The sequence below is a fragment of the Macaca thibetana genome, chromosome 15 (genome assembly GCF_024542745.1).
Source record: "Macaca thibetana thibetana isolate TM-01 chromosome 15, ASM2454274v1, whole genome shotgun sequence".
NCBI lineage: Eukaryota > Metazoa > Chordata > Mammalia > Primates > Cercopithecidae > Macaca > Macaca thibetana.
Genome location: NC_065592.1, coordinates 47,219,119 through 47,244,693, shown reverse-complemented (window position 1 = coordinate 47,244,693; position 25,575 = coordinate 47,219,119). Strand labels below are relative to the sequence as shown.

At 47.3% G+C, this 25,575-nt stretch overlaps 1 protein-coding gene and 1 non-coding gene across 3 annotated transcripts in view; both read right to left on the bottom strand.

Moving 5' to 3' along the window:
- Nucleotides 1-2,297: 2,297 nt before the first annotated feature.
- Nucleotides 2,298-25,575, bottom strand: part of UBAP2 (ubiquitin associated protein 2) — a 113,950-nt gene continuing 90,672 nt past the window's right edge. For both annotated transcript variants that reach the window (XM_050760743.1, XM_050760745.1), the window contains 13 exons: nt 17,585-17,624; nt 15,253-15,409; nt 14,320-14,389; nt 8,398-8,593; nt 7,593-7,684; nt 7,223-7,270; nt 4,806-4,884; nt 4,394-4,599; nt 3,979-4,078; nt 3,788-3,895; nt 3,568-3,635; nt 3,289-3,480; nt 2,298-3,201 (listed from right to left, as the gene is read on the bottom strand). In XM_050760743.1, coding sequence (XP_050616700.1) covers nt 3,106-3,201; nt 3,289-3,480; nt 3,568-3,635; nt 3,788-3,895; nt 3,979-4,078; nt 4,394-4,599; nt 4,806-4,884; nt 7,223-7,270; nt 7,593-7,684; nt 8,398-8,593; nt 14,320-14,389; nt 15,253-15,409; nt 17,585-17,624 — 1,452 coding nt within the window. In that variant the 3' untranslated portion in view covers nt 2,298-3,105. The remainder of the gene's footprint in view (nt 3,202-3,288; nt 3,481-3,567; nt 3,636-3,787; nt 3,896-3,978; nt 4,079-4,393; nt 4,600-4,805; nt 4,885-7,222; nt 7,271-7,592; nt 7,685-8,397; nt 8,594-14,319; nt 14,390-15,252; nt 15,410-17,584; nt 17,625-25,575) is intronic.
- LOC126938184 (small nucleolar RNA SNORD121A) lies at nt 16,063-16,143 on the bottom strand. The gene has a single exon (XR_007720008.1). It is a non-coding gene; the product is annotated as a small nucleolar RNA SNORD121A (small nucleolar RNA).

Sequence of the window (25,575 nt, the reverse complement as noted above, 5' to 3'; positions counted from 1 at the left end):
TAGTCCTATTTCAGACCCCTGGGCACTAGTGTCAGCTCCTCCTTTGGCTCGTAACTCAGAACCAAAGGGCAGATTAGGGACAGGGGCAGGAGGGATCCTAGGATGGCCAGAGTAGGTGACACTTACTTCCTTAGCTCCTCCTTCGTTCTGATCTCAGGGTTTTCACTCTTCAAACTCCCAAACACATGACTTCTTCCCAGCAGCCCTTCCCGGCCTCTAAAAGTTTAGTCTGGCATGAAATGGGACTGTTTAACAAGCTAAGGCTCTTAGGGGACACCGTTGAGCCTGGTCCCAGCATCTCTGTGATCTCCACAGGGCCAGGGTTGCTACTTGCACCCAGAATCTAGTGACTTCAGTCAGATCCATGGAACAGAGCAGCTTTGAAATACATTGTCAAGTTGCCTGATCACAAACTCTCATAGAAAGATGTTGGAACTACCTTTTTACTCCCCATACTTTTTAAGTAATGCTTCCAGATTAACCTGCAAATCTTCTGGAGCCAGAGCCTCTCACAGTGCTCTGGTTTACCTCCCCCAAAACCCCCATGCAAGTTTACAGCCAGTAGCTTGGTCTTATTCTCTTGGAGCCCTAAAATTAAGCCTTTCATTCCCCTTACTGCGAAAGCTTCTCACTCCCAGGGCAGCCCCGGCACCCTGGCATTGCGGAAGGTGCTCTGCTGCACAGCTCTGTTCCGTCAGGCCCTATTGGCCTCTGTTACACACTGACTCAGGGAGCCAGAGCGCCAAGTGGAGGTTGTACCTTTCAGTCCTTTGGGGTGTTAACTGTCAAGGGCTGGGTTTGCCTCTGATGAGTACAATCAGTTCCAGAAGACTGGGTAAGTCTCTTGCTAGCAGGTGGACATTCTGGTATTTTAGACTGACTGAACGAAACCCAGAGGCTGGTTCCAGAGCTCTGTCCCTGAGAACACATCCCTATGGAAAATACTTGAGTTTGTAATTTTTTTTTTTCTTCTGGGAGTAGAGGTCTCAGGCTCAATCCGGAACCATGTATGTACAGTTGTGCTTATTATTTGGTGTGACATGAACTCAAAATCTTGCATTTTTAGATTCCTTTTAATTCTAATTGAGGCCTCACTGGATGCTCTTCAGTTCTGTGTATTTTGAGGCTGGGTGGAGAAAGTATATGATTCCGCTGTTGCTTCTTTCAGTCTTCCCCCCTTCTCCTTTTATCATTCCAGAGTTCTTTTCTATTAGTCAGACTTTTTTGTAGAAACCTTCTTTCACTTGCCCTGGCAAACTGCTTCTTTACTTGCTGGTTTCCTTACGTTTGGGGCACATATTGTAAGAAACCGATCGGAAGGGGAAATGTGCAGCTCTCCACTGAAAATGAACTCTCCACCCCTCCCATCCTGATAAACAAGGTTTACATTTACAACTAAAAGGATTCAGAGATGCAATTTTCAACTATTCTGAAACCAGCAGGACACACCTGACTTTAATAGTTTTAGCTGAAATTGTAGATGTTTTTCTTCAGTTTAACTTATGAGAAAAGACTATCTGATGCATTTTGTGTTGACTTCCCCTTTAGTGGTTTATTTTGTCTTTTTCTGCCCATCTGTCTACTAATAAAATGTGAAATAAAATACCTGTATTGCTACTTCCCCATGAAATGACCCTCTTCTTTTTTTACCTTGTGTTAAAGAAAACTAAAAGGTGGTCTCAATATCACTGTTAACCTTGCAGATTATGCCAGGGCTCAGCTGAAAAATTAGACAAAAACCACAACTGGGGAATCTGCCTTTCTAACTCACCTCCCTGGTGTATCCCCAATCCCTTCAAGCTCCTTATAGACGTGGCCATTTGTTAAACTTGATTCTGAAAACGGAAGCTGATACAAGTAGGTCAATGAGGGACTGAGAGGTGCTCTGCTGCTTTCCTTAGGCAAACATTTTCACTGTCATTTGTTTTCCTAACTAACTTATTGCTGCTAATAGCAGGGATCAGGCAGATCACCCTATTTAATAAAAGTCCTAATTTTACTTGTAGACACTTACCTTTTTCTAGGTAAGGTCCCAAGCTGCCCTATCCCTAAGTCTCTTAAGGAGCTGTAAGAAAAGCCAGGTTAACTTTGATCAACATGGCCTTGGCCCTGTGAGGAGGTTTAGCTCTCCTTACAGCCATTGTCATTTGGGCCAAGACGGTCCAGTTAAAAGGAAAACCATTTCAAGCCTTTATAGCCTGTGTCAGAAGACTACAACCATGTGGGGTCTCCTTTAGTCCTATGAAGTCCAGGGCTTCTGCCCTGAGCTGCCTTTCAGTCACACCACACAGACCGTGCATGCTCTCAGAACTTTATTAGGTGGGGATTGGGCAAGAGAAAACCCCTGAAACAGTTGCCCACCTGGTTCAAGACAACCGGAATGGAGATGTGTTGCTTGGAGATATCTTTGATTTTTAAAGGGGAGCTGACTGGCTGAACTGAGATTATTTTTTTTTTTCATGGTCAGCCAGTCTCTAGTAAGTCTCTAGGGACATGACCAGACTAGAAGCCGCTGTTTGAAGACAAACAGGTGCCCATATTTGTGTTGGCTGGAGGGATATCGCTGCTATTCCCAGATCAAGATTTGGTGGAAGGAGACCATGACAGATGACAAAATGAACAGTTTCTCAAAAACGGGTATAAAGTAATTACACAGGAAAGAAAACAAATAATTTCCAAAGGAGTGAGACAAGTCGTGATTCTTCATTGGTACCTGACCCCTATACCCAAACAGCCTTGAACCAGCCCTTCCAGAGACTGCCCCTAGTGGCCCACTGGGCAGTGCAGGCTATGAAGAGGACCTGAAGGCAGATGGGGTGGGGGCACTTATTTTGCTACAGTAGAGAAGGGGCTTGAATGGGGAGAACAGACCTGGCTAACATCTGCAGCCGTCCCCGAACTCCCCCAGACTTCTATCACATTTACAAATACATACATAAATACATTACATACAATAGCCAGTCTGGGAGGCAGGCTCCCCACAGAGGCATGGCTGACACATGTCTCGGGAATTCTAGGGAAGGGCACTGGGCTCCCAAATATGTGCTCGTGTGTTCTCTCCTGCCCAGGATAAGCCGTGCCCCAGCACGCCCCTCTCTTCCAGATTTAGTTTGTCCAGTATGGAGAGTTGCCGTAGGCAGGTTTGGAGGCTTGAGACTTGGGCTGCAGGGAGCTGGGCTGGCTGCGCTGACCCGAGCCACTCTGCAGAAAAGGAGAAGGGAAGGCTGTCAAGGCTGGAGCAGAACCCCTAGCCTAGAGCAGGGTGGCTACCTCCATCACTGTGCTCACCTGGGCATCCTGCGGAAGGTGGTGGTGCAGCAGCTGGGAGTGGGGCTGCTGGTGGGCTGGCAAAATGTGCAGGAATGGTGGGGGCGCATAGCCAGGGGCCGCTCCCGGGGCCAGGGGCCCAGTGGAGCCCAAGGCTGAGGGCAGGCTGAAAGGTGGAGGGGTCCCTGCATGAAATCCCTGCTTGTCAAAAGTCTGCAGGGCAAAGACGACAATGGTGAAGGTCAGGTTGGGCTGTAACCTCCCAAAAACCTATACACCCAACCCACCTTTGTCCCTCACCTGTGTCTTATTGTAGACAGAACCAGTCATATCAGGTAGACCGGCGGTGCTTGAAGACACTGATACTCCTAGGAGGAAAAGCAGTTGTTCCCCACAGCAGTTGTTCCCAGCTCCAGGCTCCCCACCTCCAGGGGCACTCAGGGGTTGCCCTGCCTGATAGGGGATCAGGCAGGAGCCTACCACTCCAGGCCTTATCCTGGAAAGGAGAGGTAAACGCTACCTTTGCCAGGCCCAGAACCTGTAGACTTGTTTGGTGCCTGCGATGATCCAGCATAGCCACCTTTGGAGTAGTCTCCTGCTGCTGTCCCCTGGGTCAGGTCGTCATAACCTAGCATGGCAGAGTATAAGAGGCAAGTGTGAGCCACGCAAGCCTGTCTGACCCCGTGTGTCTCTCTGGGGAGCACCCCTCACCTGTACTGTAGCCATGCTGGCCATAACCACTGGCCTGCTGGAAGGGAGGTGTGGGAGTGCTGAGGTTCACCCCATGTTGCTTGGCTGAGGCTGGAGGGACCTGGTGGGGCAAGCAGATGAGGTATTAGTGTAGGAAGAGGCAAGCTGAGGCTGGTCAGGTACCCCTGCCAGAGCCTAAGGCAGCAGCTGACATACCTACAACCACAGGGGAACTGTGTTTTCATTAGTGCAACACATGTTGGATCTAAACACAGCAGGAGAAAGTGACCTTGTCCCCAGCCTGAACAGTTCCTGAAGGCCAGATAAGACGGAGTGGAATCATGACCCTCCCTCCCTTCTGGAAGATAGGTCCCAGGTTTCCACCTGCCAGCAACCCAAGGCCAGGAGACACAGTCACACCCGCTGAAATACTCACAAACATGGTGGGGCCATACTGGAAGGCACTGGGCACGCCTGTGTAGTAGGGAAGGCCAGTGTAGCTATAGCCAGGTGGCAGTGCAGGGTTCAGGAAGGGCTGCTGGGCTGTGTGGTGGGTCTGTGATTGGCTCTGCTGTGGCTGAGCTGGTGTGGTAGGGGGTGCAGGGGATGCAGAGTCCCCACGGCCAAACTTCGTGACATCACCTAGGAAAAAGCATTGACTCCAGCCACTGCCCTTCCTCCAACCAGAGAAAGGCCAAGCTGGCTTCCGCAAACAGGAACAGGTCTGGCTGCCAGCTCGGCACAGGCTGCCAAGAGGGCTCTCTCAGCCTTGTTGCTGCTGCTTCCCAGCTCTTGGAGTTTGTGCTAGGCCGGCCCCGGGCCACTCCTCATCCACTGAGCAAACTCACCTGGATACGGATTATTAGCTAGGCTCCCATCTCGGCTGGCAAGCGCTGTGGGTGCAGCAAAGGGAATTCCATAGTAGTCCTAGGAGAGACCAGGGAGGCTCGATCAGTGACTGGCCCTGCTTGACTCCCAGGACAGCAGAACCAGCCCATGAAAGTTTAGGTGATGCTACACTCCTGAAATAGACTGCACGCCTGAAAGCCAGCAGTCCCAGGGAACACCAAGTAAATGGTGCCCCTCAGAGGAGTGTGCAAGTAGGTGGCCTAACACACGAGCACACAGACCAGCCAACCCTGCAGCTTCGCCAGGCAGAGCTGCTGCAGACCAAGCCTCAAACATCCATCTGACACCACAGGCAGATGCTTGTGTGAATGCCTCGGGCTGAACCACTTCACTGGCTTTTCTGTGAGAGACTACAGAGCAGCTAAGAAAGCTGACTAAACAGAGCAGCCCCAAAAAAGGGGGCAACAGAAGTACAAGGGCCTGAAAGGTTTAAGGGGGGACAGGGGGCAGTGCCAGGTAGGCACAGGAATGAGCAGGACCCCAGGTGAAGCCCGGAACTGGCCTGTCACCACCTACACTGCTCTGAAAACACTGACATGGTCTAGGATAAGCTTGTCCAACCCACGGCCCGTGACAGCTTTGAATGTGGCCCAACACAAATTCATCTTTCTTAAAACATGAAATTTGCAAATCTTTTAAAGCTCATCAGCTATCTTTAATGTGAGTGTATTTTATGTGTGGCCTAAGACAATTCTTTCAATGTGGCCCAAGGAAGCCAAAACATTGGACACCCCTGGCCTAGGACTTGAGGGAAGTATGGCAGATACAACACAGTGTGGAGACAGAGACAGCAAAACACAGTGGAACTTCGTGGAGGAGAAGAGGCCTCACCTAACCCTCACTCACCATCCAGGGCCTCGCACTCCCGACACACCTGGCCCCTGGGGACAGGGAAAGCCCTTGGGCTGTGCCCGATCATGGCCAGAAAGGAGCCATCCTGGCTGGGAATGGCACTTACACCCTCCAGGAAACCTTCCGGAAACCCACAGCAGCCTAGAACCCCCAGGGGAGGCAGAGCTGGGAATGCACAGAGCTGCACAACTGAGGACGGGAGTAGAGAAAGCCCAGAAGGGGGAGCCCTTTCACAGAACATGAGAAATCTCCAGGCGGGAACCAGGCTCACAAGCAGCAGAGGTGAACAAAAAACTCGAGGGATAGAAAGAGCAACATAACTCAAAAGGTGGGCTCCAGAGGGTGTTTTCTCTAAGGCACAAAGTGATAAAAGCCAAACGAGTACTTTGAATACGTGTGGAGGCCATGGAGAGCCCCTGAAGCAGGAGGAATCCCGGGGCTCAGCACCACCTCCTGCACTCTGGGTCTTTGGCCCGCAGATTAAAGGGCCACTGGTTTGCAGAGGGGAGAAGCTGCTCAGCTCCCAGGCTGGGCCTCTGCTTCTGGAAACATGGCCAGCCAGTGGAAAAGGCTACTCTTTCGAAACAAGAGCAGCTCCATCAGCTCTTTGTGGTCCGGCAGAGAAGGGGGCAACTCCAACAGGGAAGAATGAGAAGGCGGCACTGCACAAGGGAGAAAGCCTCTTCCTCCAGGAACAGGAAAGATTGTATCCAGCAGGGGTGGACACGGGTGTCCAAACTGCTTGCAACTCTCTGACAAGTGCCCCGGGAAATGGCAGAGCAAGAAGAGAGTGGCTCCCAGGAGGAAGTCCTGCCCATGGGCAGGGCAAGGAGCGGCTCTATTGCCTTCTGTCCCCACAGTTGTGTTCATGTGGCTATCCCTGGAAAGGCCCACACTGCGTTCTGGCACCAACGGTCAGAATAAAGAGGCAACCCTGGCCTCAGAGTAAGGCTGCAACCAACAGGGACGTCCCAGGGCAGGCATTCTCACAAATCTAGATGGGAGGCCAGACCTAGAAGAGATCTTAAAGACCATCAGCTCAAGCCACTCATTCAGCTGATGGCAGAAGAGCAGTCACTGGCCACCCCAGACCAAAGACGCTATATGGTACTCTGAGGAAAAGGAAGACATTATAAAACTCTAGGGCCAAGCAAGCAACCTCCATGTCTTGTGTCATATGGGTTTTCTTTTTAAAAAAGAGAGGAAGAGAGAAAACAAGATGAAAGAGGGAAGATTATTAAGCACCAACATTTAGCATTTACCAGAGCCCCAGGTCCCAAAGGCCTTCATGTTTCCTAGGAATGAGCACCGGACATTCTGTGCCAAAGCTATGGTCACGCCTGGCACAACCGCCAGATGAAAACAGCTTTCTCAGTAGTGGTGCTGAGAGGTTCCTCAGGCAGAGGATCCCAAGGGCCAGACAGGGTGGCAGCCAAGACCACAAGAGGGGGGACATGTAAAAGATTCTGAACCCTCTGCTCCGACCAGTCCATACCCCACTCACCACTGGCAGCCGTGACTGCAGCATCTGGAGCTCGTCATAGCCATAGATCTGTGTGAGAACCAGAACGTGTATTTTAGGAACCACATACCACCCCCTGGGAAGCCCAGGTCCATCTAGGAGTCAAAACAAGGTTGCGGGGCTGTAATACACCCGGGAATGGGATCTGGATCAGCTGTTATGGGAACAGGTCCTGCCTTCACGGAGTCTAGATGGAAGACGACCACAGGGCTCAGCAGGGCAGAGACGGGGGGCTCAGGGATGGAAGGGCAGCTCGAGGTGGGCAACCTGGGCCCAATGCCAGGCTCCTGCCAGGTGCCAGCCCCTGAGGCCAGGGGAGCTGGGCAGGCCAGGAGTTCAACCAAGCACTCACCGGGTAGGCAGGAAGCAGTCCTCCAGGACCTACGAGGTACTGGTTGTGCAGCAGGGGAGGCACCCCCTGAGGCAAGTTTGGAGGTGCTTTGCCTGTATAGAGGGAAAAATCAAATGGAGTGAGGTAGTCACCACAAAGAGTGCGAGTCCTCAGCTGCTTCAGGAGGAGGTACAGTCACTGAGCTACCCCAGACGGGTTCAAAGAAGGGCAGTGGCCGAATGAGGCAGAGGGTCATTCTACAAAGCAGTGAAGGGGAGACAGAAAGCCCGGCCACCACACTGAGGTTTCAACGTCAGAGAGTTCTGGGCCCAGACAAAAGCAGCCCCTTTCCCCCAGTCCCTAAGGTCCCACTGCACTGAGCAAAGAGAAATATAAAAAGAATCTGCCTCCTCCAAAGAGGGCAAGGAAGCCATGCAGTGCCAGGAGAGGAACAGGATGAGTTCAAAGTGGGTTTTAGCAGCAACTATCAAATCATAGTCTGCTGGGCCTACCGACAGCCTAGGTCTGCAGTCGAGGAGCCCACAATAAGTCGTCCCTGGCCCCTCTAAGTCACCATGTCAACTCGGCTCCAGGGAAGAACAGAGAGGAAAGATTGGAAAGCTAGAAGCACACAGAGGCCAGGAATCCTGCCAGGGAGAATTCATCCCCATCAGGGGTGGGGAGATCAGGCCTCAAGGTCAATGGAACACACAGCACACCTGGCAGGACTGAGACTCTCCTGACACCTGCACTGCCTTCCTGGGACGCCAAGCAGACACCTTTGAGGGGCTCAGGGGTGGGCAGGAAAGGCCTCTGGAGCACATACCTGAGGTCACCAAGGGTGCGGCCCTGCTACTGCTGCTGGATGCACTCGTGGGGGTCCCACTCAGACAGAGGCTGTTCGCGGTGTTCATGCTACTGGACAGGCTGACGCCTGAGGATGCGGAACTCGAGACGGAGGTCGCTGCCGTGGAGAAGTTGGCTGAGGACTGGAGGGAAGAGGCGCTCTCCACACTGGCATGCTGGCAAAAGAAAAGCCAGGACACATGGATCTGGAGGCAGAGGAGGAGGGTGCTTGGGAGAGACTGGCCTGGGGCTTGGGCCCATAGTCTCAAGGCTGAGCAGGCAGGTGATGATGTAGCTACCCAGGGTCCCTTAAGGTGAGAGGCACCATGCTCAGTGCTCACTGTGGCCCCTCACACAGCCGCTGGTTCCAGCCATCAGGATACAATACATAAACTGAACATCAAAACTATTAACATTAAGCTCTAATGACCACAACTCTGTAAAAATCCTTCAAGCTGCTCATGCATTGGCATCCAAAATGAGGGCATAGAAATCCCAAGATAACTTTGGATCATAAATGAACACAGACTATCTGAATATGGGACAAGTACCTATCTCAGAGCAAAGCAAACAGTCTGAGAAGAGGCGAGCATAGGCCACAGGAAGCCCAGTGCAAGTCTCAATCTTTTGGAGGTTTCCCTTCTATTGGGATTCTCAGCCACTGTGGTCTGGAAACAACAGGAGGCTGAGAGAGGCCTTTGCTCTAAAACCTGGTGACATCTTTCAGTCCACCAACGCCTCACCAGGGCCCACCTAAAAGGGCATGGCCTGCCACTATGCCTGCTTGACAAGGTGCCCCTGGGAAGAAAGAGTGAACCAGCGGACGCTCCATCAGCCCCAAGTTCCAGGAGCCCCGCCCAGCTGCCCAACCCTAGCAACAGGGTCCTATGAAGAACTTCAAGCTCCGAGTGAGTAGGTGGGAGAGGTACACCTAGGTGGGCAAAGCAAGTTCCAAAAAAGGGAGGAAAAGCTCTGTAAGAGGGAGACCAGTCTCCAAACCAGGGCATAGAAAGCAGCATATAAACTCGTAGAGCAAAAGCCAAACAACAGGAAGGGCCCAGGAGAAGGACCCAACCTGCCTCCGCAGACTAACTCTCCGCGCCATCCCATGCCCACAGGTCACTACCCACCTGGGTACTGGCTTTAAGGAGCTAACATCAGAACAGATTCACCAAGGTAAAGACAGCCAAAAACATGGTTTCCTGGGGCTCCAAGGCATCTTATTCCTCCAGCACAGATGGGCAGGACTAGGCTGGAGAGAGCCCCACCAGGAAAAGGGCAAAGGATGCAACGGCCTGCCCGCCATCTAGGTCCTCTCCTTAGCGAGGAGCCAGACTCCCCACCACCTGCCACAGAAATCTGGAACAGCTCTGACCAATGCTCGCAAGTGTACTTGGATATATACAGCCTTTTAGTCTCAGAAGGAAAAATAAACACTCCCCATCGCTAAGAGAAGCTCACTAGGGAACTAGGTGCTCACTTGCTGAAAGGGACTCAAGAGTCATCCGGCAAGTCTCTTCTCCCTTAGCTGCCCGACAGGGTTCCTGTCTCTGGCCTTGACCTTCCAGAACTGGGAGGACATCAACCTGCTGGATTAAAAGGTCAACACCAATTTTAAAGGCCTCGCTCAGTCCATCCAATGGGGTCTATGCAGTCAACTCCCCATTGATGGATGGGCCCAGAGAAGCAAAGGCAGGAGAAGATACTTAAATTTCCTTTAAGTACGGATGGAGAGTGATAAAGATCTAACTATGAGAAAATGGAAGAAAATACATAGATCTCTGTAAAAAAAAATCATAAACAGCAAACTTAGGGAAAAATCCCTATACTTCCCATCACGAAGGGCTCCCTAATACAGAAACAGAGACCAAAGACCTGACAAGAAAAGGAATCAAGAATATAAATAGCTCACATAGGCCAGGCGCGGGGGCTCACGCCTGTAATCTCAGCACTTTGGGAGGCGGAGGCAGGTGGATCACCTGAGGTCAGGAGTTTGAGACCAGCCTGGTCAACATGGTGAAACCCTGCCTCTATTAAAATATAAAAAAAGTAGCTGGGCCTGGTGGCATGTGTCTGCAATCCCAGCTACTAGGGAGACTGAGGCAGGAGAATCGCTTGAACCCAGGAGGTGGAGGCTGCAGTGAGCCAAGATTGCGCCACTGCACTCCAGCCTGGGCCACAAGAGTAAAACTCGGTCTCAAAAAAATAATAATAAATAAATAAATAAAATAAAAATAAAAAACTCACATAAAGGAAATCAAATGGTTTTCAAATATATATAAAAAAGGATGTACAATCTCATTAAAAACTAGACTGATGGGCCATTTTTCTGCTAACATATTAAGAAAATACGAATGTTTAATAACACCATTTTGAGGAGGCAATGGTGTAACAGGACATTTTATTCACTGCCAGTGGGAGGTAAACAGGGTCAAATCACTATGCAGGGCAATCTGGAAATGTGTATAAAATCACAAATGCTTTGCTGTTCCATATCGTGGACTGACCTGCTACATACAGCTACACACATGAAACAACATAGGTAGGTTATCAAATGCAACATTCTCTGTAGTATCAAGACTGAAAACGACCCTAAAGCAGAACTGTGGGGAAAAACAACAACAACAACAAAACCCTTATGTTTCAACATGGAAACATCAAAATACACTTGTGGGGATACACAAATGGGGAAAAAATTTGAAGGACACTGTACATAAAATACTCTCATTTATGTACCAAGAGAAAACGATAAAAAGGGCAGATAATGGCCGGCGCAGCGGCTCACGCCTGTAATCCCAGCACTTCAGGAGGCTGAGGCGGGTGGATTACGAGGTCAGGAGTTCGAGACCAGCCTGACCAACATAGTGAAACCCCGTTTCTACTAAAAATACAAAAATTGGCTGGGCGTGGTGGTGTGTACCTGTAACCCCAGCTACTCAGGAGGCTGAGGCAGGAGAATCACTTGAACCTGGGAAGTGGAGCTTGCAGTGAGCCGAGACTGCGCCACTGGACTCCAGCCTGGGCAACAGAGTGAGACTCCATCTCAAAAAAAAAGGGCAGATGATAATGGCAAAAAGACTATGTGTACGCACTGCATGTTTAGACTTCTATTTATTAAAAGAAAAATCATCTAAAGGATTGAGAAAATGTAAAGGTAGAGCCAAGTAGATGAGAGACAGAAAATCTTTTCATTGTAAATTGACAAGAATAGCAGAAGTAGATCAAGGGATACGTTTGACTTTTGGCTTTTTTTCCAATTTAAAATTTGCAGTTTTGATTTTTCTCTAGAGGCCAGAATGTCCATGACACATCAGAATTGAGCCTGCTGCAAGGGGTGGGCTTGCAGAGAGTCACTGAGAGGTCCTTGCCCCAGCCAAGCCCAGGGCTTCTGCAGAGCTGTGGAATTCACTTTTACAGGGGAAAAAAGAATATTTTGGGCTACTTGCAAATTGGAAGTTGGAATACCGAATCTACTGAGTAAAACAAACACTAATTTAGGTTGCAATATAAATTCTTATTAAGCTATAATTTTTCTGGTAGACATTCATTTTCTATACGGGGATTGTTTTAAACCTATTTGAAAAGCCAATTCAATCATACATCGTATCTAATTATGTACCCTGTTTTTATTGCCTAACATTGTACGCTATGTAATTTATTAATGTTTTGTATAACATTTAAAATTTTTATTTCAAAAAGTAAAGCTTTATACTTTCATCGTATGTCAGTTACCATTTGAAACATTTTACATATGTTAACAGTTAATGTTCACAGCCATGCCATGACTATGAAGTATATACTATTATCTCAGTTTTCCAGATTAAAAAGATAAACAGAGGCACATAGAAGTTAGTTAATTGACCTGCCCATTTTTACACAGGGAGTAAGGACACAGCAGGCACACAAACCCAAGCAGTCTGGTTCCAGAGTCTGTATTTTTATCTCTAAGCCGTTCTGTCCCTGATAGCTATGTCCCTGCATGCCATAAAATATACCTACCAGAGTTTTTCTAAATAGTACTCTGTGATTAGACATTTAGGTTCAAAACTGAATATAAGAAAAAGTTCTTATATTCAAAAAACTTAATTTTATATTCAAAACTTTTATTCAAATAATTAAGTTTCTATTAATTATTGAAGGATGATCTATTATTAATAATAAAAGATTTGTAGAACATAGTAAAATTTTTGAACTTCAGAATGTCACTTTTTTTCCCAAGTTTGTTGTGACTTTATAAATGCTATACCAAAAGCAAATAATAAAAAATCACATATTCCTGTGGTCAACCTAGGCACAAAATTTCTTTCATGATTATTTTGCATTCTTATTCTGGCTTAAATAAAATCTATTTTTAAACAATTCAAAAAAAGAAAAAAAAGAAAAAACTTTTCATTGTCTATCTTTCTATAACTTTTAAGATGAAATATTATAACAAACAGTTGACGGCTGAACAACAGGTTCGAAATGCATGGGTCCACTTACAGGCAGATTTCTTTTTCAACCCAATGCAGGCATGCATAATTTGAAAACACACATATTTGGAAGCCTGACTTTTCCTAGAGATGGGTTCTGCAGGGGCAACTGTGCGACTTGAGAATGGGCAGATTTTGGTGTAGGCAGCGGTCCTGGAACGAATCCCCCGCAAATATGGAGGGACAACTGTATTAGCAATGTCACAGTTCTGTCATGCTGACAAAGTATGGAACCCACTGGATGAGGCGATTCTGGCTGTGGCAGGTTGGAATACATGATCTGGAGTTTTTTTTGAGGAGATGGAGAGTGCAGCTCACCACGAGTGCAGGAGCACTGGGCTCCCAGGCAGCAGTGGCACAGACACAGAGGGCAGCCCCATGGCGCTCCTGCTGAGGTCAGCTCACGGCTCCCATGAGCCACAGAGGGCAAGGGCAGGGGCAGGGGGACAAGCAGAGGTGTCCACACTGTGCTCTACTTTGAAAGTGGCAGTTTGTGTGTTTTATAAAAGATTCTGTGTAAGGTTTGACTTGGAACATCAGCGTGTGAAAGCCACAGCATTAGCCAGATCCAGAGGAAAGGACAGGACGTCCCTTTTCCACCACCTCACTCTGCTAGTGAGCTGCTGCCTTCTTCAGAGGACCCCAAGTTCATATCAGTTTCCTGCCTCCTCTGTTCGTCTGCACCCTAATCCTTCCTCTCGGCCTGTGGACCTGCCTACTCCAACCTCACCCAACACCTCCTGCTGTCCAGGAGCATGGACATTTTGTTAATCCAGGCACCTATCTATCCTCCCAATAGACGTTCCAGCCTCTCCTAAGTTTTCATTGGATGCCCTCTACAATCCGCCTCATCATCTCCATCTCACTGCCATTCACTCCGCAAGCCACCACAATATGGCTGACACCTACCACTTAAAACCATGCTCACAGCTCCACGATCCACTGAGCCACACCTCAATGACCATAATCTAGGGCTACTCTTTGGCATATGAGGACACTTCCCAGCTGGTGCTCCCACTCCGGCCTCCTGTTTGGCTTCTTGGCAGTGCATGTTTGCTTCCACCCTCTAGACTCCCTTCTCTAACATCGCCCTTCTCACAATCTCTGCCTCTGAGTCAGGAAAAAAGGCACAAGGAAAGATCAAACAGCAAATTCGTGGGAGCAAGGTCACCACCTGACAGTCCTGCCAATGACAGATGAGGACTGGAGCAACGATTCTTCCCAGGTGCTACAAACTTAGAAAGCAAGATGTCCCCCAGATGGTGCCCAGGAAATCGGAGACTCGAACCAGATCATGCCATCAAGACATTTCCGCCAAGCAACTCTAGATTATCAGATACTAAAAATCAGACTGAAGCTCCAGCTGCATCTGACTAAGCTCCAGGCTCCCTAAGCATGGTGGAGGAAGAGGAAGCCGTGCAGACACTTACTGTGTGTGACGTGCTCGAGGAGAGGGCTGCGTGCGCAGAGGAGAGGCTGCTCTGGTGGCTGGAGAGCGAACTAGAAGACAAAACAGAGTGCCGTATGTCCACCTGAACAAGTGATTCCAGATGAACAAGACCCACGTGGCTCAGTGAGCTAGATTCAAACTTGTCCCTAGTCCCTAGCGAAGGACCGGCTTCAGACCCCTCCTCATTCCTTATCCCCAAAGAGCCCAGTGATGGGGTCCTGGTGGATGAGAATGACTTGCCATGAGGTCTGGAAAACTCCAGAGCCAGCTTCCCTCAATGACATCCACTTGCTCCTCAGATGCCAAAAGTCAAGACAGAGTTGTACTAAGAACACAGTCATCCTTGACAACCCCATTCAATCTGTGAATGAGGGATCAAAGTTCCTATGCTCAACTCCACATGCCAATTCCCATCAAACCCACTTTTGCTCCTGGTTAAAGAGTGATGGAGAACACTCCTCAGAAGACAGAGGTAGCAACCCCGCCCATTTTCCTCCACCTTGTTCTAATAACATTGCTTCTTCAGCCATGGAAAGTTCAGGCCAGACACCTGCTCAGAAATCCATCATTCTCCTTCCACCTCACAGACACGGGCCCAGCAATGCCCAGAGAGTCTAGGCTCAGGCACCCTCTGGAGGGCGAAGTCAGGTAGGAGGGAGCTGCTGGCCTCACCCTACTCCCAGGGGACCCAGTGCTCTGTGCCAGTAGAGGCCGTCCAAGCAGGCAAGGTTTCCCTATCTGGTGGTTTTAAGGCACAGCCTGGCCAAAACCTAAGCTACAGTTGTAACGCAAAAGCTCGGGACATCATGTCAGAGACAACAAGTGTGCTCTGTTCATGGAAGCAGCCTTCTACAGGAGCTCCAGGACTTTGCCCCAAGGTACTTCTCACTCTGGGCCCACACCTTCCCCATACCTGCTAAGCTGAGAGAGAGGGCTGCTGCTCAGGTCGCCAGTGTGTGGGGATGTGGACGGCAGAAGTGCAGTGCAGGAGGTGGTGCTGGGCAGGGAGCTCACAGATGGGAGGGCAGAGGGAGGGCCTGTTGTCTTTGGAGCAGGAACGGACGAAGTAGCTGTAAGAAACAGATCTGTTTATTTCTACAACCAATCCTAAGTATCTGAAAATATGCTCAATATCTTGTGACATGTCAGCCTCCGTTGAGACGTCCATAAAGTTACATTCCCCAGGAAAATGCCAAGCATGTCGCCAGATAGCCCCTTGTCTGTCAAACAACACTATCAAAGGACACACCATGCTCAGGTGTTCAAGATGCAGCAAAGAATACGAAATGACACCTTTATAATCCAATCTATCCTATATGGGAACATACTTTTTCCACCTAAAGGAACCTAAGCTATAGATGCATCCAGAAAGAAAAACAGGTGCTGAGCCTAATATGTAGAATTATAACGTGAGGCAAACTCCTCAAAGGGCACAGCAAGGGGGAGAAAAAAGCTGACAGGTGAGACCACCTACACATGCTTCCAAGTCAGGCTGACTCTACCAATGCTCACGGCCAACGTAAGGTAGACAGGGGTCGATGCATATGTTGTATAGAGACACAGATACCTAACATCTGCAGGAGAACACACATCTACTGTCCAACACCTATTTCCAAACGCACAGTGAGCATTTCCTTGGTATGTACTTGAATAGATGAATCTCAAAGCACACACATGAGCTTCGTAGGCTTCAGAAAGAATGTGGAGACACTCAATCCTAGCTGTGGAAAGACTCAGTTTCAGTGCTGTCCACACATACAACTCAGATATGTGCTTGGAAATAAAACATCATTGTCTTTTCCAGTTAGGAAAGAGGAGCAACCTTGACCCTTCTAAAACCCAGGGAAAGCACTTGTCTCTAAAGAAGGGCAGGTCAAAAACAAACACAAGCAATGAAAGGGTCAACTTACACCTAGGTCAGTTCTTACAGAGGCCTTCTTTTTATTGGCAGTCTATTCCATATATAAACCTGTTCATAAATAAACTGTATAAAAACACGATAGATAAACCTCACCTAAAACTAAGACCCCAAAAGGTACCGCCCTGGGCCTTGTATTACGATGCTAACAGCTTCACAGGAAGCCTCTCTCAAACAAACAAAATGGGGAGGGAAGGAGAGGAGGAAGTGAGGGAGAAGAGAGTATGGGAAATGAAAAGTAGGTTAATGTACACTGCTTCCCAGATACTTCAGTTCTCGACCCATGCCTAGACAAAAGAAACCTGCCACTACCACTGCTAGAGTAAAAAGTTCCTCTGTCATCCAACAAGCTCAGAATGACCAACGAATCTCCAAACAGACTTGGCAGCCCAACAATACCAGCAAATGTCAAACCAAAATCCTGGGGCTCCAAATCTGTCATTACAGTTTCAACTGAGGCTCACCCCGGTCTGCTTAAGTTCAATATCCGCACTCCCAGGAAATCCTATTTAAAGAGAGTCTTTCTGGCTTCCCCATCCATTTGCCTTCCTGAATAAAGAAAGAAAACTACTATAAACAATCACAGACAAGCTGGTCAACTACAAAAAAGAAGCAATTAACGGATTCGCCTGTACTATCTTTGGTAATCACTGAGCTGTTGGAAGGGGGCCTCATTTTCTCCCAAATGTCCACAGTGAACATTTATCTCTCTTTCTAAGCAACAGTCCTTCAGGTCCTAAAGACAATGAGCCTATCTTTCCTGAACAAGAACAGTAATTTTTGCTTTAGAAGTACTTTTTTTTTTTTTTTTTTTTTTTTTTGAGATAGAGTCTTCACTTAGTAGCCCAAGCTGGCTCAAGCGATTCTTGTGCCTCAGCCTCCCAAGTAGCTGGGATTACAGGCACGCACCACCACACCCGGCTAAATTTTCATATTTTAGTAGAGACAGAGTTTCACCATGTTGCCCAGGGGATCTCAAACTCCTGAGCTTGGGCGATCTGCCTGCCTTGGCCTCCCAAAGAACTGGGATTGTGGGCATAAGCCACCCAGCCTGGCCCAAGCATCTTTAAGATGCGTACTGTATGCTGCACTTGTGGTGCAGTGTGATTAGGGCAGAAGAATATGAGACCATCACCTCCCTCTTGCTGTGGCTAAGACATTTCTAATAATACCACAGCCAACACCTGGTCCAAAAAAAAAAGCAAAAGGGCTGCTTTTTAACGAATGAGCCATTGACCAACTGGTGTTTTCCACATCACTTGAGCTATCTTCTTCCTCTGTTTGGTTGGCACCAGCCATGACAAGAGTAGCCTGCTGGTATACTTACTGTCTAGTGTCTGCTGACTTCGACCACCACCATGTCCATTCTATAAGGAAAAGAAGAGAACATAAACTTACAAAATGAAATCATTACCTGGGTGGCTTTTTATACTTTCTGTAACATGTAGCTTAATCAAAAAACAATGATCTCTTTTATTGTATTTTTTAATAAAGGGGAGGTAATACAACAAACTCTCATACAAGAACAAATGTTTAAAAAAATTTTTTTTCACCTCCCCAGGTTCAGGTGATCCTCCCGCTTAGTCTGCCTAGGAGCTGGGACTATAGGTGCATCCTACCATGCCTGGCTAATTCTTGTATTTTTTGTAGAGATGGAGTTTTGCCATGTTGCTCAGGCTGGTCTCCAACTCCTGGGCTCAAGCAATCCTCTTGCTTTGGCCTCCAAGAGCACTGGGATTACAGGCATGAGCTACCACACCCAGCCCCAAATCATTTTTTTTTAAAGATAACTTTTTGAGATGGTGTCCTGCTCTGTCACCCAGGCTGGAGTACAATGGTACATCTTAGATCACTGCAAACTCCATCTCCCAGGTTCAAGTGATTCTCCTGCCTCAGTCTCCCAAGTAGCTGGGACTACAGGTGCGCACCACTACACCAGGCTAATTTTTGTATTTTTAGTAGAGATGGGGTTTCACCATGTTGGCCAGGCTGGTCTCAAACTCCTGACCTCAAGTGATCCACCCACCTCGGCTGCCCAAAATGTTGGGATTACGGGTGTGAGCCACCATGCCCAGCCAAAAGATAACTTTCATACTAGAAATTATCACATTTTATATTATTAACAAAATGATTCTGAGATAAAAAGAGATGGTTCCTTGAAAGATGGCTTTTCTTAAGTGAGTTGGGTAGTGAAAGGGTTATGGCAATGTAGGCCCAAAAAGAGCAGAAACTGAAATCAACTGGTTGGTGCTAACCACAAGGCATCTCAGTGGAATTAACACACATGAAAAAGGCATCTCACAAGAATGACGTCTGCCTCCACAGACTGAACAGGGAACATAGGGCATGGAACAATAAACATGAGAACCTACGAGGCTCAAATACTGTCCCAAGATAAGAGGAACATGAAAAAGAGCTAAAACAGATTCTTTCTTACAAATTGCAAAAACACCCTAAAGTTGTTTCCTCTGTATCAACTCAAATCTTATAAAACCTCTGCTCATGAATATTACACTTATTTATGATACTCTTTGTTCTACAAAAAGTTATTTTTTACAAGTTATGTTTTTACAAGAAATATAGAAAATTAAACAGAACTACTAGGAAAAAAGTAAGTTAAAATAACAGGTTACAGTCAAGGAAAGGGAAACAACATACCTCACCAAATACATAAAAATAGGTAGAAAGTGGGGCCGGGCGCGGTGGCTCACACCTGTAATCCCAGCACTTTGGGAGGTCGAGGCAGGTGGATCACGAGGTCAGGAGTGAGACCAGCCTGGCCAACATGGTGAAAACACTTCTCTACTAAAAGATACAAAAAATAAGCCAGGCGTGGCGGCGCGCGCCTGTAATCCCATCTACTCAGGAGGCTGAGGCAGGAGAACTGCTTGAACCCCAGAGGTGGAGGTTGCAGTGAGCCGAGATCATGCCATTGCACTCCAGCCTGGGTGACAGGGCAAGATTCCCCCCCCAAAAAAAAAAAAATTGGTAGAAAGTAATCACAGGTCTAGTTTTCTGCCTCACCCTAAAGTAAGGTTCATGCCCCACTAAATATACTTACATGATGTTGAACATGGGCATCCTAAACACCACAAGCCCTGACGTGTAAAGGAGTCATCTTTAAAATACACCAGATAAAAAAAGCACAGAAAAGGAGAATAGGAAAGAGCAGACCTGAGGAAGATTTCACTTCAGCTTGAAAAAAAAAAATTTTTTTTTTTTTTTTTTTTTTTTGAGACAGTCTCACTCCGTCACCAGGCTGGAGTGCAGTGGCACAATCTCAGCTGACTGCAACCTCTGACTCCCTGGTTCATGAGATTCTTCTGCCTCAGCCTCCAGAGTAGCTGGGATTATAGGCACGTACCACCATGCCCAGTTAATTTTTGTAGTTTTAGTAGAGGCGGGGTTTCACCATCTTGGCCAGGATGGTCTCGATCTCCCAACCTTGTGATCTGCCCACCTCGGCCTCCCAAAGTGCTGGGATTACAGGTGTGAGCCACAGCGCCCGGCCTGAAAATCTTTTTTTTTTTTTTTTTGAGACAAAGTCTTGCTCTGTCGCCCATTCTGGAGTGCAGTGGCGCAATCTCGGCTCACTGCAAGCTCCGCCTCCTGGGTTCACGTCATTCTCCTGCCTCAGCTCGGCTAATTTTTTTGTATTTTTAGTAGAGACGGGGTTTCACTGTGTTAGCCAGGATGGTCTCAATCTCCTGACCTCGTGATCCGCCCACCTCGGCCTCCCAAAGTGCTGGGATTACAGGCGTGAGCCACAGCGCCCAGCCGAAAATCATTTTTAAAACACAAAAGATAGACAAACTGATACAACAGAGGGCCACATTATTTGGGATGGGGGAAATTCTAGGTAAAAGAATGACAAGAGGCCAGGCGTGGTGGTTCACGCCTGTAATCCCAACACTCTGAGAGGCCCAAGTGGGTTTATCGCTTAAGCCCAGGAGTTGAAGACCAGCCTGCGCAAAATGGTGAGACCCCGCCTCTACAAAAAATTAAAAAATTAGTTGGGCATAGTGGCACGCACCTGTACTTTCAGCTACTCAGGAGGCTGAGGCAGGAGGATCATCTGAGCCTAACAGATCGAGGCTGCAGTGAGCTCTGATAGTGCCACTGCACTCCAGCCTCGGTGACAAAGCAATGCCCTGTCTTTAAAAAGAAAAAAGAAAGCAAAAGCAAAGAAGTATCAAAGGGTCAAGAAATCAAAATCTGCAGGAGAAAACAGAATCAATCAGCTCAGCAAGGAATGAAATGAGCAGTGATGTGGGCAAGGAGAGTGAGAGGTGACATTAAAACAGGAATTGAGATGTCCTGGAGATGACAGGGATTGATATGTGGACACCATATGGTCTGATTTCTGTTTTTTGTTTTGTTTTTTTTGAGACCGAGTCTTGCTCTGTCGCCCAGACTGCAGTGCCGTGGCACAATCTTGGCTCACTGCAACCTCCGCCTCTCGGGTTCAAGCAATTATCCTGCCTCAGACTTCCAAGTAGCTGGGATTACAGGCACCTGCCACCACGCCCGGCTCATTTTTGTGTACATTTAGTAGAGATGGGTTTTCACCATGTTGGCCAGGCTGGTCTCGAAATCCTGACCTCAGGTGATCTGCCTGTCTTGGCCTCCCAAAGTGCTGGGATTACAGGCATGAGCTACCATGCCCGGCCTTATTTATGCTTTATTAACAGTACAGATCAGTACTTTTTAAAAGTATTTTCTGAATTAACAGAAATATTCTATGTCTGCATAGTCCTACACCATAGCCACTAACCAAATCTGGCTAATAAGCACTTAAAATGTGGCCAGTGTTAGAGGAACTGAATTTTTGCCTACTTTAATTACGTTTATATAGCCATATGCAGCCAGTGGTTGCCACAATGGAAAGTACAGAAATAAACATTGTGTTAAAAATGGCAGATGAGGCCGGGCATGGTGGCTCACGCCTGTAATCCCAGCACTTTGGGAGGCCGAAGTGGGAAGATAGCCTTAAGTCAGGAGTTTGACACCCACTTGACCAACATGGAGAAACCCCGTCTCTACTAAAAATACCAAATTAGCCAGGCGTGGTGACGCATGCCTGTAATCCCAACTACTCAGGAGTCTGAGCCAGGAGAATTGCTCGAACCTAGGAGGCAGAGGTTACAGTGAGCTGAGACTGCGCCATTGCACTCCAGCCTGGGCAAGGAGCAATACTCTGTCTCAAAAAAAAAAAAAAAAAAAAAAGAAAAGAAAAGATCAAGAATACATAGCTTTTTAAAAATGAGTAAACCCAGAAAGACAAATAGCAGGCGAAAAAAGGGTAGCAACAAAATTGTCTGTATGTAGAAGCTCACAGAAGATGGTAACTGCCTCAGCTGATCTGGAAAAGCCAAATCCTAAGCCAATAAGAGAAAACCAGAGAACAATTCAATCTGTGTCTTCAAAGAACCACACCATACACCTCAGTATTGGATCGACACCAGGAACTTTGCAAGCAGGAGTGAAGATGAAGCAAAATGTAAGAGGATTGGTTTAAAATATGCACAGATGCAGATTCCCTGACACCTCTGCAGAGCAGTATGACTTCCTCCTCCCGTGAGATCTACACATCATCAACGGGGTAACAAACGGCCAGGGTACTATAGAAAATGAAGATAGATCAAGTCAGTGTAGACAAAATGAATAATGATACCAGCCTTCTCTTCCTATTAGGTGCTAAGGACACTGACAAGACAGTGATATGCCCTACAGGAAAGAGACGAAGAATATTCCCTGAGGAATCCAAACGAGCTCACCTATGATACTCTATACCCCTTTCCATTGGCTGATAATCATCAGCTGATTTACCAATATGAAGAATTAGAAAAGGAAGCCAGATGCAGTGGTACATGCCTAAAGTACCAGCCGCACACACCTGTAGTCAAGCTTTACTCCAGAGGCTGAGGAAGAAGTATAGCTTGAGGCCAGGAGTCCAAGGCCAGCCTGAGCAACACAGCAATACCCATGGTCTCCTTTTAAAAATAAACAGGCCAGGCGCAGTAGCTCACGCCTGTAATTCCAGCACTTTGAGAGGCCAAGGCGAGTGGATTACTTGAGGTCAGGAGTTTGAGACCAGCCCGACCAACATGGTGAAATCCCATCTGTACTAAAAATACAAAAAATTAGTCAAGTATAGTGGCACGTGCCTGTAATCCAGCTACTCGGGAGGCTGAGTAGTTGCAGTGAGCTGAGATTGCACCACTGCACTCCAGCATGGGCGACAGAGTGACACTCCATCTCAGAAAACAAAACAAAACAAACAAATAAATAAAGGAAACAATACTGCTACAGATCTCAGAGACATTAAAAGGACAGGAAAGAAACACATTGAAGTTTTATACCAGTAAATTAACAACTTAGATGAAATGGACAAATTCCTTGACATACACAAATAACAAAAGAAACTGAAGCACAGTAGTTCACACCTGTAATCCCAGCTACTCAGAATGCTGAGACAGGAGAATTGCTTGAGCCCAGGAGTTCACCACCACCCTGGGCACTGTAGCTAAACTCCAGCTCAAAGCAAAAAAAAAAAAAGTGTGAATAGCTCTCGACCAATTGAAGGAATTGAATTTACAATTACAAAACTCCTTGCAAAGAAAACTTTTGGCCTAGACAGCTATACTGGTGAATGCTATTAAATATTTAAAGTAGGAAGGAGAACAATCCAACACAAACTCTTACTAAAAAATAAAGTGAGGCTGGTGCTGATTTAAAAAAAATTTAAAAAGTGAAAATTACATTGCATGGTAGCACATCAAGAACTAATGTCTAAAACTACTGTGGAGAATCAACAAGTAGCAATATACAGAGGGAAAAGTCTAACAAAGGTTCAATTCAACTGTGTCTGGGGTGTAAATAAGTAAAATTATCTGGCATGCAGTTGAGAATATATAGTATCAAGTTGAGGGCGGATGCAGTGGCTCACACCTGTAGTTCCAGCACTTTGGGAGGCCAAGGTGGGCGTATCACTTGAGGTCAGGAGATCGAGACCAGCCTAGCCAACATCGTGAAACCCCACCTATACTAAAAATACAAAACTTAGCTAGGTGGGGTGACACATACCTGTAGTCCTAGCTACTCGGGAGGCTGAGGAAAGAGGATCATTTGAACCTGGGAGGAAGAGGTAGCAGTGAACCAAGATCGCACCATTGCACTGGGCAACAGAGCAAGACACTGTCTCTCAAAAAAAAAAAAAAAATTAACTGGGGCACAGTGGCTTATGCCTGTAATCCCGGCACACTGGGCAGCTGTGGTGGGTGGATCACCTGAGGTCAGGAGTTCAAGACCGGCCTGGCAAACATGGTGACACCCCGTCTCTACTAAAAAAATACACACACACACACACGCACACACACACGTACACAAATTAGCCAGGTGTGGTGGTGGGTGGCTATAATCCCAGCTACTCAGGAGGCTGAGGCAGGAGAATCACGTGAACCCAGGAGACGGAGGTTGCAGTGAGCTGGGACCATTGCACTCCAGTCTGGGCAACAACAGCAAACCTCCCTCTCAAAAAAAAAAAAAAGGCCGGGCGCAGTAGCTCACGCCTGTAATCCCAGCACTTTGAGAGGCCGAGATGGGCGGATCACGAGGTCAGGAGATCAAGACCATCCTGGCTAACACGGTGAAACCCCGTCTCTACTAAAAAATACAAAAAAAAAAAAAAAAAAAAAAAACTAGCCAGGAGAGGTGGCGGGTGCCTGTAGTCCCAGCTACTCGGGAGGCTGGGGCAGGAGAATGGCGTAAACCTGGGAGGCGGAGCTTGCAGTGAGCTGAGATCTGGCCACTGCACTCCAGCCTGGGCGACAGAGTGAGACTCTGTCTCAAAAAAATATATATATACATATATATATATATATATATATTTGTGTGTATACACACACACACACACACACTACATTGTCAGGTATGTAGTTGTTTTGGGGGGTTTATTTTGTTTTTTGTTTTTGTTTTGAGACAATGTCTGGCTCTGTCACCCATCCTGGTGTGCAGTGGCGTGATCTCGGCTCACTGCAACCTCCGCTTCCTGGTTCAAGCCTTCCTCCCACCTCAGCCTCCCAAATAGTGGGACTACAGGTGTGTACCATCACACCTGACTACTTATTATTATTATTTGTAGTGGCAGGGTCTCATCATGTTGCCCAGTCTGGTTGTGAAATACTGGGCTCAAGTGATCCACCTGCCTCAGTCTCCCAAACTGCTGGGACCACAGGCACGCACCACTACGCCCAGCCACTTTTTGTATTTTTTGTAGAGACAGAGTTTTTTGTCATGTTGCTTAGGCTGGTCTCGAACTCCTGACCTCAAGCAATCCACCTGCCTCCACCTCCCAAAGTGCTGGGATTCCAGGCATATAAGCCACCGTGCCCAGCCCAATATGGTTGTTTAGATTATGTAAGAAATGTTACACGATGAGCTTCTCAAAAACTTACGCTGAAACAAAAACAGCTTGTCATTGGCCAGGCACGGTGGCTCATGCCTGAAATCCCAGCACTTTGGGAGGCCAAGGTGGGCAGATCACCTGAGGTCAGAAGTTCGAGACCAGCCTGGGCAACATGGTGAAACCCTGTCTCTACTAAAAATACAAAAATTAGCCAGCATGGTGATGGATGCCTGTAATCCCAGCTACTCGGGAGGCTGAGGCAGGAGAATCACTTGAACTCAGGAGGCAGAGGTTGTAGTGAGCCAAAATCACTCCATTGCACTCCAGCCTGGGCAACAAAGCAATACTCCATCTCAAAAAAAAAAAAAAGCAAACAAACAAGCTTGTCATTGAAATTTCCATAGTTCAGATGGTTTTTCTTGTTTTAGTGCCCATCTGTCAGGATATAGACTCTAACTTATTTCTGTCAAAACATCTCTGAGAAGGTAATTTTAATCTGTGGATATTCTGGGCTGTGGAAGGGGAAGAGAAGAAGGAAAGGAGGATGATCCATCAAGACGGCCAAGGCACACAAATACTTTTCTGAATGTTTAGTTGAAGGGAATGATGAAAAAGACAAAACATGGAAAGTTCCATTTTGGTCAGCTAATATGTTCCAAGATTCTATGCCTGTTTGTGATTTTATGTCTTATTAGAGTGGCATAACCTCAGAAAACATAGCTTAAAAACATTATCTGATTTCCTATGCCTTTTTTTTTTTTTTTTTTTTTTTTTTTTTTGAGATGGAGTCTTGCTCTGTCGCCCAGGCTGGAGTGCAACGGCATGATCTCCACTCACTGCAACCTCCTCCGCCTCCTGGGTTCAAGCGATTCTCCCACTTCAGCCTCCCGAGTAGTAGCTGGGACTACAGG